The sequence below is a fragment of the Aulonocara sp. 'chitande type north' Nkhata Bay genome, linkage group LG7, assembly GCF_057382095.1.
Source record: "Aulonocara sp. 'chitande type north' Nkhata Bay isolate Kocher_YH1m ecotype deep benthic linkage group LG7, A_spYH_male_GT1.1, whole genome shotgun sequence".
In the NCBI taxonomy this organism is placed as follows: Eukaryota; Metazoa; Chordata; class Actinopteri; order Cichliformes; family Cichlidae; genus Aulonocara; species Aulonocara sp. 'chitande type north' Nkhata Bay.
In genome coordinates, this window is record NC_141350.1 from 11,798,149 (window position 1) to 11,818,149 (window position 20,001).

The 20,001-nt window shown below is 38.2% G+C and overlaps 1 protein-coding gene across 1 annotated transcript in view; it reads left to right on the forward strand.

Moving 5' to 3' along the window:
• The window catches only part of lysmd4 (LysM, putative peptidoglycan-binding, domain containing 4), a 126,309-nt gene that overhangs the window by 47,726 nt on the left and 58,582 nt on the right, over window positions 1–20,001 (forward strand). The window contains exon 5 of the mRNA XM_086298591.1: window positions 3,494–3,622. Coding sequence (XP_086154717.1) covers window positions 3,494–3,622 — 129 coding nt within the window. The remainder of the gene's footprint in view (window positions 1–3,493; window positions 3,623–20,001) is intronic.

Genomic DNA, 20,001 nt, shown 5'->3' on the forward strand with positions numbered 1-20,001 from the left:
TTGGTTGCTCAGGTTCACAACCTCTTCACGAGGCACAACCGTGTGCTCTAATGGAAACATTCAATGCCGTGCCAAACGCTGTCTTTTTTTCCCTCTTTGTTACACTCCTGAATTGCATTTAGTGAGACAAAAATGGCTGCATACACAAAACACATGGAGGGAAACACTTATGCTAAACAATGAATGCTTGAGTAAATGCCTGCCCGGACTTGTCACAAGGGTTATGAAACACTATCAGAAAGTAAAGTGTAACAAAAAATACATACATACATATTTTAATGTCTTTACACAGGTGTATGGGCGTAAGCACTTCTCAGAAATCAGTCCATTGTGTATTCCGGTGACTCATTTTTAGAGAGGAAGTAGACCCATGGGGTGAGCTGACCCTAAAAGAGCTGGGAAATTTGTTTTTTCGCTCCTGAACTTGGCTATATCTCACTTTCCAGAGGTGCTTGTCCCACTCACTCACTCTCAAGGACCAAGCCAATCTCCCTTTGTAAATAGAACTATGTTTTATAATTCCACCTCTCTCTCAGATGACCATATCAATAATGCAGAGGAACCACATCTGTCCAGAACCATGAGATTATTTCTCTGATTTGGGCTGACAGTTATGGTAATAGTTTGGCAAACAATCTACTCCAGCAACAATGACCACAGATTACAGCTGTTTTCAGATCAAAGAGACTGCAGAGCGGCCCATGATTGATTGCTCACCAAGAGACAGAGTCAGGCAGTTCAGCCCCCCACATCTCACTTTAGCCTCTCTAGTCTGATAATGGAAACATTCCTTTATTTTTAATCTTCCTGGATTCTGTTATAATTTGGATACCAGAGGGTCCACTTAATACTTTGCTTTCTAGGCTTAGCTGCATTTCTTTCAAATAAACAGTTTGTTTATGAGTAATTTAATTGTATTGGAAAGAAGTGCTATGTAAGAGACACAAGATATAATACTTTGACAACAAACTGAGACACAATGTGAGCGCCTTACTCCCACCAGGGGCATCAACACTATGCATTCGCTGCACAGTATACATAAGATCAGCTGTACTGTCTGGATTTATTTTTATTTGTGGGGTGTAGAAAATGTATATTATGCACCAAAAGTTACGTAATGGTTACTTTTGACTAAATGTTAAATACAGTATAAATGCTTTTGATTATGCTGTGTCAATGAAGAAGGTTAAGCTTAGTGCTTAGCCTTCATAAAACTTAAAACGTCCTCACACATGCACAGCATAAACCTTTAATGTAAAACTGACACAGTCGCTTGGCGCTCGTCACTGTAAAGAATTTGTGTATAAACACCTTAGCTATTCAACAAAGCAGCTCATTATTTATTAATGACACAAAAGCTGTAACACCATTTGACTAATATGAATTTGCATATTTATTAAAACAGGAGACATTTGTGATTAATGGGATCCAGCCATGTCACATGTGGATTGGGGGAAAAAAAATTGTACCTCTTGTATCGCTACCCAAACTACCAAGACTAGTGTGAATTACTGCTTAAGCTGTGTTATACACTCTTGGGACCCCTTGTGAAGCTTTACACAAAACAGATAAATAATATATTGTTTAATGACAACAGGATCAACTTTAATAACGTGCACAAGTTGTAGGTTGAGGAACACACTTTACAATACAACATACAACATTACCTGAGATTACGTTAATTACAACTTGGTTGACTTATTGAACTGTAAAATCTTGGGGGGGGGGGGGGGGTGCTGGCTTGTCTCGGCCTGATTCAAATGTAACCTATAAAAAATGGGGAAAAATAAAAAAGAGAATAAAAAATTGTCTTGACGACAAGGACATTGTCAGATAAGTGGAGAAGGGCAGCCAGAGAGCTATTTAGAGTGACGGTAAATGGCCTTTTTACCATTCCAGCTACCCCTGCACCCCCTTCCCCCGTTTAGGGATGGCATTAGAGACTGCAGACTGACATACATTTTTTATAGCTTCATAAAGTCGTCCAATGACCAGGTCACCCTTCTCATAACTAGGGAGCAGAACGCTTGAAAAAAGCCATTCATCACCATGAAAGGGCCTGCTTGTCCAAGCGCCTTCAAACATGCACACAGTCTGGCAAGAGACGCTCAGCACAAATGCTAACGTACTTCTGCCACTAATGCCAGATGACCTTCTCACATCTATTAGCGAGCTGGCTGACACAGAGGGTAGAGACGAGCCCTTCTTGTCTCCTGCAAAGATTTCAATGACAAGGAACAGAAAATATCATGCATGATAATGGCCGTTGCCTCCAACAAAGCAATCTTTCCCATTTTTTTAAACAATACAAGGTGATGTCAGGTGAATATGAAATAATCCATGATTAATTATACACACAAGAAATCTTTGTCTCCAAGTTTATTGCCCTGTAAATTAGTCGTTATTATAGAGGTGCAGTTAGAGGTAATATAACAGAATAACATGACATGCTTTTTTAGATGTCCCCTTTGATTTGGCAAGTCACAAGGACCTCCGGTGTCGAACTGGAACGCCCCTCACAGACAAACCATCAGACCACCAAACCCCATTAGTGTGCAATTAGTGACAGCTGGTGGGTTGTCAGCTTGGTAATGGCCTCAAAAGGAGTACCCATGGAATACAAAAACCACCAGTGATGCAATGGATTAAACCTTGGCAATAACAGTCAAAACAGAGAGCTAGTTATACAGAGACTCATGGCCATAGATCTCCAATTCCAAAAGTATAACATGCACAACACAATGTTGTCTAATACCACCAATCTGTATTATTGCTGTTTTTTAATGCATGACATTGGAGCAACAATGACTGAATGCCGGGCCCTGTGAAAATGTAAATATATTCAGCTAATCTCATTTTAACCAAAGGTGTTCTATTTTGGTACTCTAACAGTTCCTCCTCTTGCTGGCCTTTCAATTCAAAAGCAAGGGCTAAGCTATGAGGCACAAGAGGTGGATGGCCTGAGAGGGAGAGGGAGGCAGGGAGAGGGGGGGTGAAGTAGTTTAATAATTTATTTAAGAGGGAAAGAAAGCAGCCAAGGGGAACAAATAGTGTTTCTCCCAGAACCAAGCCCCTCTGACCCCAGCCCTGCGTACCTGAAGCCCAAGCCCCATCGCATTAGTGAAATTCTTATTTGATGGCATTTTAATATTCTGCCTTGATGACTTTTTAGCAACATTTACTTTCGGAGGTCTTGAGTGCTTCCCCCAGAGGAAATGAAACATGTCAAAACCCATTACGAAAAAATCAAAATTTAAATACTTCAGCCGTGTTAGCGGTAATACACACAATCCCCACCGCTCAGAGGCAAGGCTCACAAACACTCATCTGCTTGCCGGCTCGTAATGAGTCTGTTTGATGGGTAAGCGATTTGTGGGTCACCGAGCATACGTTACAGATCCAATTTAACCCTTGATTGCTTGTACTCTGGAGGACCTGGGAAAACGTGTTATTGAAATTTAATACCAGATCATTTCTTCTTCCTCCCATGCAGGGACAAAGGTATGCTTACATGACTCCTTCGATGGCCCGCGCAGATGTGGGAGGCGGTGGGAAAAGCAGCCAAGGAGGGAAGGGAGAGACAAGACAACAGAGAAAAACAAAGACAGTTTTATGCATGAAGGTAATCCTTGCTTCATCTGCAGGTCTTGCTAAACACCAATCCAATTAGCCCCTGAGGGCGCTACACTAAGCACTACCATGGTTGAATATGTGCTTTCTATTGTGTGATACATCAATTTTACAATAACAGTTAGAGCAGTTTGCCATTGGTTGTTAATGTTGACACAGAAAAAAGATGATTTATAGTAATTGTGCCAAAACAAGAGAAAAAAACACTGGTATGTTTTGGGGCAGAATTAAAATGATGAAAATAGTCACTATGGAGTTTCTCATGAAAGAAAATAGCTAGCTCCCCCCCCCCCCCCACCAACATCACCCAAAAAACATGCATTATGGGAAACTTCTATTCAGCCCACGTGCTTGTGTGTGCACATGAGCATTATTTTACTAAGCTAAATGTTTGTATTTTTTTTTTTAACATTTTCTATGCTTGGTATGCATCACTCAGTGAAATGAGCGCCATCCATTACAAAAGCTAGTTTTTTGCCAAGCAACATCATTTAGTTTGGTGATAAAGACAATTACAATTTTGCCACTTTGTAATTTGAGAGAAATACGGTGCATCCTTGAACAAGACGCTGACATGTACCATGATGACTTATTAGTCATTGAATAACAGTGTCCAACAACACTTTAAAATATAAATGAAAGGTTTTAAACTGAAACCAAAATATTTTGGTTATAGGGGGAAATTGGGAAACTATTTTTAACAGGAGTACTTGAGATTATTTAAAGTAGTATTAAAAAGTTATTTGTTATCAGTGTTGTTTAAATAAGAGTTACCATCATTTAAAAAAACTCTGATTACTGCTGTAACTCCGAATAGACTGGTATATAAGACTGGGGAGCTAATTGAGAGCTCAAGTGAGCAGTCAGCTGGCTGGCATGGCTCATTCACAGTATTTGTCATTAGACCCGACTGCAGGGAGAATAGAGTGCACAGCACCATTCGTGTGTAACCAAGATTTATGCTAATGTCTCCCTACATATGCTTATTCTACATATCTATATTAAACTTAATAGACTGTTACATTGCTTCTTAACCTCAGCTTCCATACATGATTACCTTTTCTGATTTCTTTGCAAAATGGCATATAAACACGGGGCAAGGATTTTATCAGCGTGTCAGTGAGTTTGTTTCCAGTGGCAGCCCATGGCTCTCATAATCGTTTTGATACTTCAGGGACTCTATCAGAAATGCCTGCCTAAGAGGTAACAGTTAACATGTCACTCTGTAATTTCCCAGAAAGCTTAGTGTATGCCGGCATTTTCACTCACAGTAGTTGCGGTGAAGGATCAGAGATTCTATAAATTTACACAACTACATTTCTTTTACAAATAAGAAAAAATATTACTAAAGTCTATACTCCATGCAGCACATCTTACAATAGATTCAGGAGAACCATGTGTAACAGAAATATAATTATTTTCATTTATTTCTGTTCACACTATATACGTAATATATACATGTACACGATCAATCAAACGTTTAGGGTCACCAGGGCTTTTGATAAGAAGTGGTGTACATCAAATGCATTGCAGTGAATGTAGTCATGACACTATGAAGGTTAGAAATAATGATTTTTCACATGAAACAGGAATGCAATGGTAGCAGCCACGGTTGCCATCATTGACATTACATACGTTAATTATATGTGTTAGTTTCATCCCGTGCTTTCTGAATAGGGTTTCTCTTGGGGGTGACTATGCATTGGATGACCAGATGTCAACAAACTAACTGTGGGACAAAGAGTATGTTTGTGTGGGACAACATGGGACATGATGCTAATGCCAAGAGGGGTTTAGCATTTGAACGATCAGTGTATTTCTATTTGAATGTGACATTCCCAACGTCCTGGCTACAAACTAATATTATCACTGATCAGTGGTCAGGAAGTGGCAGTGGTAAACAAAAGCATTTAACAATAAAAAATAACAAAAAAAAGCATGATGAAGGTGCATGGTGCATGGGAAGGAAACAGCCATACATTAAACATCCCAACTAAATAAAACACTTCACATACCTCCACATATTGTTCTGCTACCTATGGGGAGATGCCAAAGGGTGTGGAGTCTAATGCAGCTAAATAGCCCAAAGAGCTGGAAAGCCTGAGTCTGGACAGTAAAATTGAGATTAAATCCGGTCCAGTTACAGCCTTACTCTGAAGGGTAATTCTAAGATCCCATTAGAGCTTGCCTCACCATAGAGCACTCCGACCCAGTCAAAACAATGCAGTTTCTTCAGCACTAGTCTCATGTAAAATAGCTAATAGCTAATGCTAATATTTCATATTAGTTTATACAGAGAACACCATATATTTTATTTTCATGGTTTCATGTATGCATTTATTTTTAAAGTTGAATTAAAAAGGAAATAGTGCGAGCTCAATTTGAATGAAGTACAGGAATGGTACCTGGCTCATAAACTTACATCCACTGAAAGCAGATCTTCTTGCACAGACTTCAACACACTTTGCTGCCATGTTTCTATAATAACCCACAAAGCACAAATCAAACACTGGCTAAGCATTTTGTGATAACCAGTATTGTTTTTGTTTTTTGTTTGTTTGTTCCACAGCCATTGTTGGGTTTCTTGGTAAGGGAGATTGGGGTTTGGGGTATTCTAATACCTCAGTGTTAGCAGAGGTGGCTTTAGGCTCTTTAGATGGTGAAGTGTCAGATTTAAGGGGTAAATTTTCAGGAGGGTGTGCGGCAGAACTAATGTGCTGGTGAGCTAACTTTCCAGAAAATGCAAAGAGGAGGATTTATCACATGCCCATTTGTCATTTTAGTGATTTGCCCAAAGCTAAGAAGAGCCACAATTTGGGTCTGCCATTGACAATACAAAACTATTAATATTTAGCATTGTTTAAATCGTCAAATTAGACAAGCAAAGCAGAATTTTTAACAAAATGTAGAGTTTAGAAAAAGGGCTATAGTTTGCAAGGCAGACCATTGCCATTTAAAACTTACACGGAGTGATTTGCTTAGAGGTCTGTTTTCATAAAAGCATAAGTTACTGTTTTCTCAGCTTTGAAATTTTTAAACTTCGACCAAATCAGAACAAATCTTTCATTTACATACTTTTACCACTTAGTCTTTTTTTGGAACATGCATTCACACACTTCCAAGTTTTGTGGACTTAATAAACATTTTTAAAGCAACAGATTTTCAAATTAAATAAAAAAAATTCACTTGCCTTTCATTTGAAAACTTGCAAAATTTTATATTTTACCAGTGTATTAATTGTTATATCACAATAAGTGATATCTTTACTTAAAGCTACAAAAAGAGCTTCAACACAGTATTGATGCTTTGTACAAGAAGCTGCAACAAGCCATGCAATGCAGGCCAGAGATCCACTTGCCCTGAACAGACTCCAGGCTCTCACTTTACACTCCATGCACTTTCGACTCCCTTTTTCTCCCAGACTACCCACTTTGCCAGGCTCTTGACTTACAAATTGCTGCTTTAGACTTGGTTTCATTGTAATGGCTTTCTAAAAGAAACATCTGAAAAAAGCTCACTCGGGCGCTTATGCCCCCCATGCAATACAGCAAAGCTGGTCTTTGGCTAACAGTCAACACACTGTTTCCGCTTGTCCCTCAAAGTAATAACCTCAGCACTGTCAATAACCTCTCTATCCATTCTTTAACCTTCCCATCTTTTCAATCTACTTGGACGACTTCCAAGAACCACGAAAAAAGTTAAAATGCCCTGGACATAAGCCCTCAATGGCTCAGCGTAATTCCCTCTTTAAATGTAAGACAAAAATATCAGGGCTCTTTAGCATGCCAATGAGACTGCACATAGAGAAGTGTTCCCAGTGGACGGGTGACAGGAAGAAGGGCAAGTCCCTTCTTTGCAAAAGGAGTCTCTGTGTGAAGAAGATTATTGAAAAAAGGAACCATTTGAGGTGACACACATGCACACAATTACCTACATATTAGGCCAATATGCATATATTGACACTTTAAAGACACACTTTTATTTGATACCTAATTTTAGAGTTAATTCTGCTATAAAATGTCCAGAATATGATAATATGCTTTATCATATAATATATCTCAGCAACAAGAGTCAAGGTCTCCTCTTGTAAGTGTTTTAATCGGCAGCAGAACATTTACCCTTTGGACCATAATAACACCAAGCTTTCAAAAGTGCAATCTGATTGAAAGCCGTGCAAACCCCTTTTTAGGCTAACTAAAGCCTAAAATACCACTCCACTCAATAGCCTTGTACATTCCATCACACTCACCAGGGCTAAGAATTAAAAGAGTAATCCAATGAAATATTAATTAATTCATTGTGGCATTTTCACTTAAGTGCACCATTTTCATAATTGTTCCATAAATTATATTTTCCACTACATTTGCCTTGGATGGATAATTAATTTCTGGCTTTACCCTTTTCAGTTTGATTATGTTTATGGAAACTGCAGAATGAAAATGTTTGTGTGTCTTTTTACACACAAATTTAGCAGAGCTTTTATGCGTGCCAAAATGTGATACTTATTTGCTCAACTGTGTGTATGACAATTTCACACCTAAGTTACAGAGTCATGAGGGTCACAGCCAAACACAGTCTTACTGTACAGTCCCTGAGAGCTGAAGCTACATGATTCAAGATGAACTATAAAACTAAACAAAATGTTACAGGGCTTCCATGAAAAGATCAAAAACACCATGTGATTTAAATCTCACCAGTCTCCCCTTCAAGGTCATCTTCTGCTGCTATTTTTAGATTGACCTTAATGACCACTCGCACTCTTATCATGCCCTTAGTTTTGTGCCTTGAAAATTAATTGCTGATGGGAATCCTTTGACACTGTAACAATAAAGCATCACATCAAGAAATCCCAACATCTTCAACATTAGAAAGAAATCTGTATAAATATATAAGAATAAATTTGTATATACCATATTTTCCGCACTATAGGGCGCCCTTAAAATCTTTTAATTTTCTCAAATGACAGTGCGCCTTATAATCCGGTGGGCCTTATGTATGAATTCTGGTTGTGCTTACTGACCTCGAACCAATTTTATGTGGTACACGGCTCTCAGAAATCTGTCAAAAATGTTTTAGTACGACTTTGGTAAGCTATGAAGCTGCACCGCATTACGGCTATGAGTCAGGAGCCTCGCAGAGTGGTCTGGGTCCAAAACTCTGTCCGCTTCAGGTCCCAAAGTCAAACGAACACTGTGGCATCACAGAGAGTTAAAAACTGTCTAAATTCTTTCATGTTTCATAAAATGATGAGTGTTGCTGCTTTACCAGGTGTAACAATTAAGTTTAACATCCAGGCATCCATGAAAACTGAATTTATTACATTTAACAGAGTTAGAAGTTAGCAGGAAGTTAGCTCGCTAATTTCCACCTAAACATGATATACCATTTTCTGAATGAGCAATTTCTGAAAAAATTAAAACGTACAGCTCTGCTATTACTTTGAACACAAATGAAGACAGAAAACTAAACAGCAGTGACGTTTGTAGGGTTACTGAAGTTTGGCTTGCTGGTATATAATGATGTGCTACGTGATCGTAGCGACACATCTATGTTAGCATAACATAAACAGTGAAGCTGGAGGAAAAATGCTAATGCTTGTTTCGCTTAATGCGCCTTATGTATGAAAACAGACCCGTTCATCGACAGTGCGCCTTATAATTAGGTACGCCTTATGGTCTGAAAAATATGGTAAAGGCTTTGCTGATGTCAGAAGTCAGAGGAAAATTAACAGACTGCTTCAATTCGATAGAAAGACAAAAGGAAATCAAATAACCACTCGTTATAACCAAGATATGCAAAAGAGCATCTCTGAATGAACCTTGAGTCAGATGGACTACAGCAGCAGAAGTCCACACCGGATGCTGCTCCTGACATCTAGGAACAGGAATCTTCAATGTGGGTACAATGTGTAAAAGAAAATTTATGCAAATGTTGCTTGGTCTGATGATACTTGATTCCTGATATGATAGTCGGATATGACAATTGATGCAAACAAGATAAAAGCTCATGATGGGGTAATGGCGGAGATATTTGGCAGGGTCTTTATTATCAGATGAACATTCATGTCAATATGGAACGAAATCTCTCAGGATTGTTTCCAGCACCTTATTAAACACACACATACTTTAGTGTTTTGGTGTCGCTATCACTGCACTCTTGAGCGTTGTTTCCAGCTGAAATAGGCAATTGTTTTCAGCAACACAGTTGCGATACAACCTATTAAATTCCACGTGACTACCAACAAGAAGAAACATCAGAAACAAAGTAGCCTTGAACATTTATGTTAATGGTCTAATGAAATGTTAATTGCACTAGATTAATCCAAAAGAACTCTCAAGAAACAAGTGTTTGCTTGGTAACATAAGGTGTTTCCACACATGTGCTAAAGCTGTGATTTTTCTTTATAACTGTTTCCATTCTTAGTATTTAAGAATAGAAATATCCTTATCAGTCTGAATCAGACATTACACCTTCTTTAACCTGCCAGCTCTCTCCAATCGAGCCTATGTGACGTCCACTTGCGCTTGCGTGAGAATAGAGAGGACATTATTGAGCAAGTGGGTGTCCCCATTTCCTGCTCTCTGCATGCTCTAGACACAGCCCTTTATCTAAAACATAAAGTAGTGAGAAGAGAAAATGTGTCTGATGCATTTCAGTTTGCAAGCTGCATCCACAGACTTTAATAAGGCAAGATCCACACAAACATAACTGTGTGTTGGCACATCTGTTAGTCAAAGCAGCCGTAACTTTAAATCTCGGCAAAACTGAACTAGTGTGCTTAAAAATAAGAGTCGGTTGTTCAGTTACAGTTTTTTTCCTCACCATACAGTAAGCCTACTATCATACTTATTAATGCTGTTTAGCTGGGCATTTTAACATGGAAGTCTATGATGACTGACTTGCCTTTGGATTCAATCTCAAGTGGCCACTCAAGAAACCAGTAAAACAACACACATCTAACACAAGGATACAAATATACTATATATAGACTACCACTTACACACATGTACAATAATCACATCCTCTATTTTTTCCATGTATATCTTCCTGAAAACTCATCGGCTTCAGAATCTTTTTGAGGCCACATTATCATTTCACAAGGCAAGACAGAAGGCAACACATGCCCAGAATTGTCCTTTGGTCGTTCCGACTCAGAGTACGCATCAAAAAGCTGTGCTCTCCCATGAGCTTACTGCCATATGCCACTGGAAAATGTCACCAGTGAAAGTCATTATTATTCACCGGTATCAGAAGTGCATTTCCTGTGATTGTTTAGAAATACAGGGAACCAGATTTTATACTTTAGAGTTATGTGTTAAATACTAAAGCCATAAAAACCTGAACAAAACTTGAGAATAATATCATTTGGCTTTTGATTAAAAGGAAAACAAAGTTAGCATCAAGGAATTATATTTGCTACTTAATAATTAATGAGTAATTATAAAAAAGGCATATTGTGTGCATACGAATGTAGAATTCCTTAAGTAAAGATAGTTTGTTATATAATATGAGGGTTATATTTATATATGTTATATATGGTTTTAATGGGATTAACATGGTTTCTTGTTGTTGTTGTTGTAAATAAATTATTCCATCCATCCATTAAAAGTTGATAATTGTTACATACAGGATTTGGTAACACCTATTTTCTCTTTACTAGAATTAGGGAGTTGACTAAAAATGCTTGGCTAATTGAGTTTAAGATTCAAATGCTTCACATTGTTATTAGGGACTTGCTTAGCAGAGAGATAAAACAAAACAGGATGTCATCTCTCTGCATGTTTGTTTATATTCACAGAAATACAGTATCACTTGTATCAATCCTCTGAGCTAACTTATATTGGGGAATATAAAAAAGACTGCTGATAACAAATTAAAATCAGAATTTCATGGTGTCCCTCTGAAGGTATTTGCTATGTTCTAAAGTGTCCTTGAAACCTCCTACGTAAATGCTTGACTAACACAAAAATTTAAACAAAAGTGACTTCCACAGTCAATTATTTTATAGCTGATTGTGAATACCAGAACATGGGTGCTTTGTGGCCAGTCTTCTCAGATAGCACTGGAATGCTTTTACGTTTGATAAGAGGGCTAGTTTCCACAATGGCCCACTGTGGAGCAAGATTCAGGTGGGTGAGGGATAATAGTCTATTTTAATTACAAACTCAGCAAACCAGACACATGGGGAAAGCAGTGTAGCATAAATGTTTAAGAGAGCTTTGTAACACAACATGTTACACTGCTAACTTATATCAGACATGATATTTAAGACACGTTACCTTTGATGTCGTTTTTTATTTAATCCCCAATTTGGAAAGTACTGTTATTATACATTGCTCTATAAAAGGCTTAAAAGGGAATTGTGGGGTTTCCAGAGAAGACTGCCAGCTAGCAGCTAGGAATAATGGATCTTTTTAATGGTTAAAATTGGTGTTGTCCTTATTCATGCAAGGACAGAGAGACAGACAGAGAGGTAACACTGTTCTGCGTGTTAGATGAGGGAGCTGTGCTGTTATCTGCTGATCCCAGAACTTCCCTTGGAGCACCGGAGTGGGTCTGTATCACGTAGTGCACCCTGCACTGGGACTCTGCTGCCTGCTGACAGGAAAGCTCGATTAGCGAGCCACAAAGAGGCCAATATAGAGGAGCACTTCCTCAGCCAAAGGGGGTTTGTCCGGAGAACACGCTCCAACCTTCTTTCCTGACAGGGGACAGTGACAAACACATACACAGACACACACTTTCTGGCCCACCTTGGGGGAATACATGAATGATTGGGATTTGGGTTTTCCGACACACGTGCATGCATGAATCCAGACACACACCGCGACACATTTATAAAAAGCATCGCAAAAAGAATAGACGGAGCCTTACTGACAGGCAAAGTGACTGTAATCTTTGTTCCAGTATTAAAACACAACTACTAAATTGATTTGGAAAGAAACAACGTTTATGTTTTTAAAGATTGCTGGCAGTCATCCAGAGAGAGAGATGCGTATGTTTGGACTGGCCAAAGCCCTGCGCGTGCTGCCTTCACTCGGACAATGGGATGTAGATGTGGAAGTGGGCCCGGGCCAGATGAGGAAAACGAGATAGCAAGGGTGGGATGAGGGGTGGAGGTGAGCTGAGCATAGACTGGTGGCCTGTTATGGGACCCTGTGGCGGAAGGGCATTGTTCAGCAGAGGAAAAACACAACAACAATAAAAAACAACTCTTCCTGAATCTTTTTATATGATTATGTAGAGAACAATTGAGTGGGTGGGATCCGCTACTTTGAGGATATTGAAAGAAGTCTCTCCTTTGAGACTTGGAATGATCCTTTCACACCTTACCCTGGAACACAAGCAGGAAAATAAAACAATGTGAGCTGCTGAGCAAGAAGCCTATTGATCAAGAACAGTGTCTCCATTGAGAGAGATTACAATGGCCTTTGACCTATGACACATTAAGCAATGAACCAAAGGTTAATGAGGGGAAAACTGAATAATGATCAATCTATATTTTTTCAAAGTTACAGCACAATATGAATTATGCTTAGCATAATGCAAAGTCAATGAGCATTGAATCAAATTCAATTTAAACTCGTGAAGGAGTATTAGAAGGTAAAGCATAGGAAAAAAAGAAAAACTTCAAATATGTCAAGCTTACATAACACACAGAAAGGCGTAGATCTATACCTCTACCAGATAAAGGCAAACCTTGAGTTGATGAGATTGTACTGTAGGGCAGCGGTCCCCAACCTTTTTTGCGCCACGGACCGGTTTATGCCCGACAATATTTTCACGGACCGGCCTTTAATGTGTCGCGGATAAATACAACAAAATAAAACTAGTACCGGTACCGAAAAAAAGAAGATTTATTCATAACACACGTGATAAGACCCAGGAAAACCGAGTTAACGATAAAAACGATAACAAAATAACGCTGAAAACCGATAAAAACCCTGAAAACCATACATTTCACACCTGAGCCTCAACTCTTGCGGCCCGGTACCAAACGACTCACGGACCGGTACCGGTCTGAGGCCCGGGGGTTGAGAACCGCTGCTGTAGGTTACTGTATGAGTGAAAATAAGATGGAAAGCCTAGTAAGCTGAGTGTGGTGCATGTGCACACGTGTGGTAGGGATGCACCGGTTTACCTATCAGCTAATAAGATGACATTCACCAGCGGCAGTGGCCAGTGTTTGTCTGTTGTGTAACATTAATTTTGTAATCCTCATGTGGCCCATTTTTATATATTTTTATGATTGAGTTTGTGCTTATTCAGTGATAGTGTGATGAATGGCTAAAAGACTAAAACAGTTTCCTTGGTACCCCTGAATAAATAACAATACCCCCACTGCCCATCACACACACAGAAAATAAATCAATATCTAAATCAACTGTCAGCCAAACCTTAATTATTACTGGTATCAGCCATGATTTCACAATAGGTATATTCCTAATGTGTATACGAAGATGTTATGAGGCCACGTGATGTGTAGTTCAGTGTTTGCCTTTTTAAGCTGCTTCTGCTTGGTTGTAGATTTCACTAACCCTAAGGTCATGCACCTGATATACCTTTGAATCCTGCTGGTTGCTGGAGTGTAGAATCCTCTTAGGGAAAAGATGTGTCCAGAGATAAGAGTCTGGTGTGATGTTACGCATCATGGCCCTCAAGGCCTAGACATCGCTTTTCTCTTCATCTGGTTTTCACATTTTTGCTGCTTGCCATCGATTCAGTACTAGCTCAATTCATCTGTAGTTCAAGCATGTATTGCATATTGTCTGCTGTTCAGTTAAGGATACAAATATTTATAAAGTACATTTCTTGTCAGCATAGGTCAAACTAAGCATACTCAACGTGTTTGTTACACATTCCTGATTTCTAAGGGCTTCCATAAGAATGGTTTCAAAGTGCAAAGTCAGGTGTGATCACAAGAGTGATCACAAGAGTGATAACACTAATAAACATGGTGAGATGGTAAAAGTTGGATCTGTGTGATTTCACTGGGATGTGGTTGTTTCGTAAATTAACCTCTGAGCTGAGCCACATATGCCTCAACATAGTCATGCATTATTTTTACGTATTATTGGTTACTGAGGATCTGCAGTTATTACAGTATTATATGGATTACATATATGTACCATACATTGCAACATTACATTTGCGGAGTTGGATATTAAGCAAATAGAAGGTCACTAGAAGGTATATTATAGGATATTTTTTTAAACCATAATCAAACTTTATTGCTTTTCCACAATATGTACAACAGTAATAGAATGTAATACGGTCACTGACTAACTGTTCAATAATCAGTGCACATCATGCTAAGAAGACAACGACGGATTTAGTCATCTTAAGGCTAACGCTCAGCATTAGTTAAACCAAATGAACAGATTTTTAAATCCACATAAAAAACAACCATTTCAGTTCTGTGTAAACAACAGTGAAGTTTTAAATGAGATGGAAAGTGAAAAAATAGGACCCAAGTGTGCCAAAAATCCTTAAAACATCTAACAAAAAGAATCCTGAACCTCCTTCCGAAAGGTAAACATTTATTACTTCAGGGGTGCCTGATGGGCAGGGAGGCAGTCACTTCACCAGGCTGTAAATGTCATCTTCTCTTTGACACATTAGAGGCAAATGTGTCAAGGCTCCAGTGGCAATAGAGCTTTGACCTTCTTTTTCCTGGTCCAGAAATCTAGCTGGCCAAAAGCACAAGTAGAGCTTTCAAAGAGTACTAATAGAAGTAAGTCGTCATTGGGGAAATGGCCAAACTAGTTATGTAAATATAAATGGAGGAAAGAACACAGCCACAGACTATATAAATATAGACACTGGAAACACAGATTTTACATTTTAAGGTCATGAATAAAAACAGCAATAAAAACAACATAAAGTGAATTTTAACCAAAAAACAATGCAAAATAAAAATTTGTATAAACTACTAGGTTTATTTTTCTTTAAAGGTTTTATGTCCTTATTCTGCTACATCAGTTGCCATTAAGCACAAGTATTGAAACTAACTTAAGCAGCTCCAACTCTTAAAAAAAAAAAAAAGAGTACAATAATCTCTGAGGTGTTTTTTTTCTTTCTTTCTTTTTTTTCTGGTCTAACATTAGGCTGCCTTCTGGAAGTTCTGACCCGGGCCAGACACCAAGGCTTCAAAATTGGCAACTGTCTCTCCACACCATTAATCAGGCACAAGGGCTGTCTCCCATCCAGATGGGGAGCCTCTCTACAACCAGAGAAAAATAAGCAGGCTAATTAATTCTTATTGTTATAGACGGAGGGAGATTAGATGGAGAGAAATTGAGACGGGGACAAGACGTGAGAGTGGTGAATAAGTCACCTTTAACAAAGGCCTGGACTCACAATATATTCTTCCTACGTGGTCACTGTTGTTTCAGCAAAATATATGTATGATTTGAAAATGCTGTGTGACTGAAAGGGGAAGACAGAGAGACATCATAGCTAGAGGTTAATGAATGATAACGAGCTTGGAGCACTGTGGGACGCAGTGTGGCAGTGATTAGACAGGCCCAGTAGGGCACAATCAAACTTTGAGTTCACTTTACAAGCCTGAATAAGATAACACAGAATAATTTCCACAGGCTGTTTTAAAATATAACTAGACTGAGCACCTAGCTACACACTAACACCTAAAGATAAATGTGGCAGACACCTTGAGTTCATATTTGTATTTCTCTTCCTTCTCCTAGATTTGTTGACGTGATCACTGAGTAAACATCTCTAAATATCAACACATGCAACATTCCAACAAGACATTTTATGAAATAAGTCAGGAAATTTAACTGTAGCTTTAAGGAAAGTAGTGCTTACGAAGAAAACACTCCGATCTAATCTAGAACATTTAAAATGAACTCAGCATACATTTACCACCTACATTTTGTGACTATGCTCCACCCTTGCTCAGTATAATGTTGGCTTCATGTACCTTGTGGTACTGACGCGCTTCTTTGTGAAGAAAACGTCCAAAAATAGAAGTTGATTTGAGTAAAGTGAACTTTCAACTTTGCAGCGTGGAAACAGCTCAGCAGTTTAAACTGAAGCATGCTGGACACCTCATTCATTATTGAAAACTGCATTTAGAAAGCCATATTTGGAATCTGCAGTGCTTGGGCAAAACTCAGTGCAGGCTGATGCTAGCATCAGCTAATGTGAACTAATGTTAGTGAAGCTACCCATAGCAAACTAAACGCCTGTGCTCATTCTAATTCATGTAAGACTGTACACCTATTGTGTGAGCTCTACACACATACTGTAGATACACAGGCCACTGAACGTTGCTTCATGCTACCTACATTTACTTATTTATTTAGTTCATTTGAATAGGGACAATATGTATGAACCATTTCCACATACCCAAGCATTTATAGCCAAAAGCTTTTTTGCAGATCGGAGAAGGGCCTTTAAAATACATCAAACTAAACAAAAGAGACACAAGAAGCAGTAGAAAAGACAACAAAAACGCAAGTGACTTGTAGCTTTCATGATGCCTGCTGTGTGGATCTCAGCCTTGAGATTCTGGAAGTAAATCCCATTCATTCTCTATAGATTTAGTAATTATCAGTCGTAATGTTGTAACCAATCAAAGCAGACTTACTACAACCTACGATACTGTAAAATTATGATATGGACTCATGTAGAAGCAACAAGTCTGTTTGATAATTACCTTCCCAAAATCTCAGAAAATAACTATTCTTCCTTCAGTCCTGCGCTGAAATATTAAAGCCTCTGATTGGTGGAGGTTGCTTAAACAAAATCTACAAAATAATATACAAAAAAAACGTTAATAAATATACAAAAACGTATACAAAATATACAAAAAGTATAGAAAACTATTAATACATAACATTATTATTAATTACATAAACACTATAATAGGTTAAAGGATTAAATTCAAGAAGGTGGGAATTCATTCACTATTGACTCTAAGATTTGCAATTTGTTATGGGCTTCACTTTTCTTTCTTTTCTTTTGTCTTTTTGATCCCGATCAAATCATTTCATGGTCATGATTCACATCATGGCAGCTTGGCTTGGTTCAAAACTTGAAACAGAATAATAAAACCCTAAACAGTCTCAAGATCAAAACATTGCAGTGACTTGTCAGTACCTTGATAATGTTTTGAAGGGTCATGTTTTACAGCAGAGAAATGATTTTTGAACACAGTAAAAAAGGGGCTGTTTAGCGAATCAATATACAGGCTTCAGGTCATGTGACACAAGACAGCAACGGCTGTGCTTGGAGATGTGTTTTCTATGAGCAAGTTTCAGTGAATTTTTTTTCTCAGAGTCATGTTTGAAAATGTTGCGCATTTAGTACTTTAATCTTAAAGTACTAAACTGGTCAAAATGTTTTTGTAAGTAATGAATATGGTTTAATGGCAAGTTTTTCTAAAGGGTGAGTTAATCCTCTGTGCAACAGCTGCTTTTAATGTGTGAAGTAAACACACAGCAATGCCATAAAACTGCTCCATAAACATGGAGTAAAGCAAACTGTCCACAGCTTTTATGAGAATTCACTAGTAATGAGCAATATCACCATGCTGGTTTGCAGGATAGAAGGAGCGACACCCTGATTATGATAAACTGTGCTAAAAATATTTTTATTAGTTAGTTAGCTCACTTCTAATGAATCTCAGATAACACTAACATTGAAAAACTGAATTGCTTAAAAGTCCATGCGTTGCAGAACAAAAACCACCTGTAGGACATGTTTTTTTTTCTACTATTACTAACAATATTATATACAAGATCACTCTCAGGAGTGTTATAATCACTATACCAAAAAAAATAATCTGCAATTTCTGAAGATGTTAACATCAGTAATATTATTAGCACTAAAATAATCATCATTGCAATAATAATTAAAAAAAACTCACAACAACATATAGTTATACAACATATAACTCTATGATCACAAATTCATTTAAAAATTCTAGTGACAAATTAATGTATAATATGCTGTAACTTACGAGCCAACTGGTTGGTTAATTTGCTCTGACCAAATCGTGACACACTCCAAGTTGTCAAGTTGTCTGGTTGACTACAGCCCTACACCAAGCCCAGTCCAGATGTTTCCAGAAAATATCTCAAGTAAATTAAATGTTCAACCCTGACTAACAGAGTTAAAATTCTTCACAAGCACTGCCGGCCAAACTTGAGTACTGAAACACATCGATATTGCAATTTCTGAGTGTTGAACGATCCTGTCATATTTCAGCATTATTTAGTGAAAATGTTGTGAATTATCTTTACTTTCATGACTATCCTGTCTGAGAATGTTCATTACAATAGCACTAAGCTGCCTAAGAGCTATTTTACACATGCATTATGGAGTCTGGGCCACAGACACTTGCACTCTTTCTTGTGCAGACATTGTCCCTCGTGAACCTGTGAACATGCTCCACAACCTCATGTGAGGCTGTGAAGGAATCTATTATTTTTTTCAATCCTGAGGGAAGGAGAAAGGTCTCTGGCATCATTATTTTTCTTCAAAATGTAACTGACTTTACTGCACACCCTAATTTGCTTGCCGTAATTATGGGTCATGATCCCCTTTTGTAATTTATAAAACCTTTTGTTCTTATCAATAATGAATGGGCTTTAGCAAATCATGGTGCTATAATATTTTGATATTATGAAAATGCTAATGCGTCAGGGACCTTAAGCCTTATCGGCCAGGTCCGATGCTCTATTAAACAGCCGGCAGAAGAAGTTGGACGCAAATTGCTTATGTTAATGCCCCAGTTGTACCCAGACAGCATGAGGAGTCTGCAATTAATTTCATCCAGGCGGTGGATGGACAGGCAAATTTATTTCCCTTCCGCAGGATGGTGGCTCCCCCTCCTTTTTCGCAGGTCTTCATGCATAGAATTGGAAAGGTTGTGAGAACAAGAGATAGAGGGTAAAGGGAAAGTGAGAGGGGAGCAGTAACTTAGGAGCAATCTGTGACCTAATTGAACAGCAGCAAAAAGGGAGGGCAGTAACAGGGAGACAAGAGGCGAAATCTTCATTCATTCCACTGACAAGTGTTTTCACAACTTAAACCTGTTTTATTAATTGTGTTTGACATTTCCCTAATTACTTTCATTTACATCACATCAGCTCCTAGCACATTATTAAACTGCATATCAATTCAGCGCCATATTGGAGAACAGAGTGAGGTGTGGATAGTGACTATGTTATAAGCCCTTATTTTATTACAAATAGTCTGGTGCAATAACATCAAACACAACTGCAGTTTACCTTGCAGCACTGGGATATCTGGTCTGTAAATGTAAATAAAGTTTAAGCATGTTGGACACTTGAGTAGATCTCAAGTGTGTGTATATATATCTATATATATCTATACATCTAT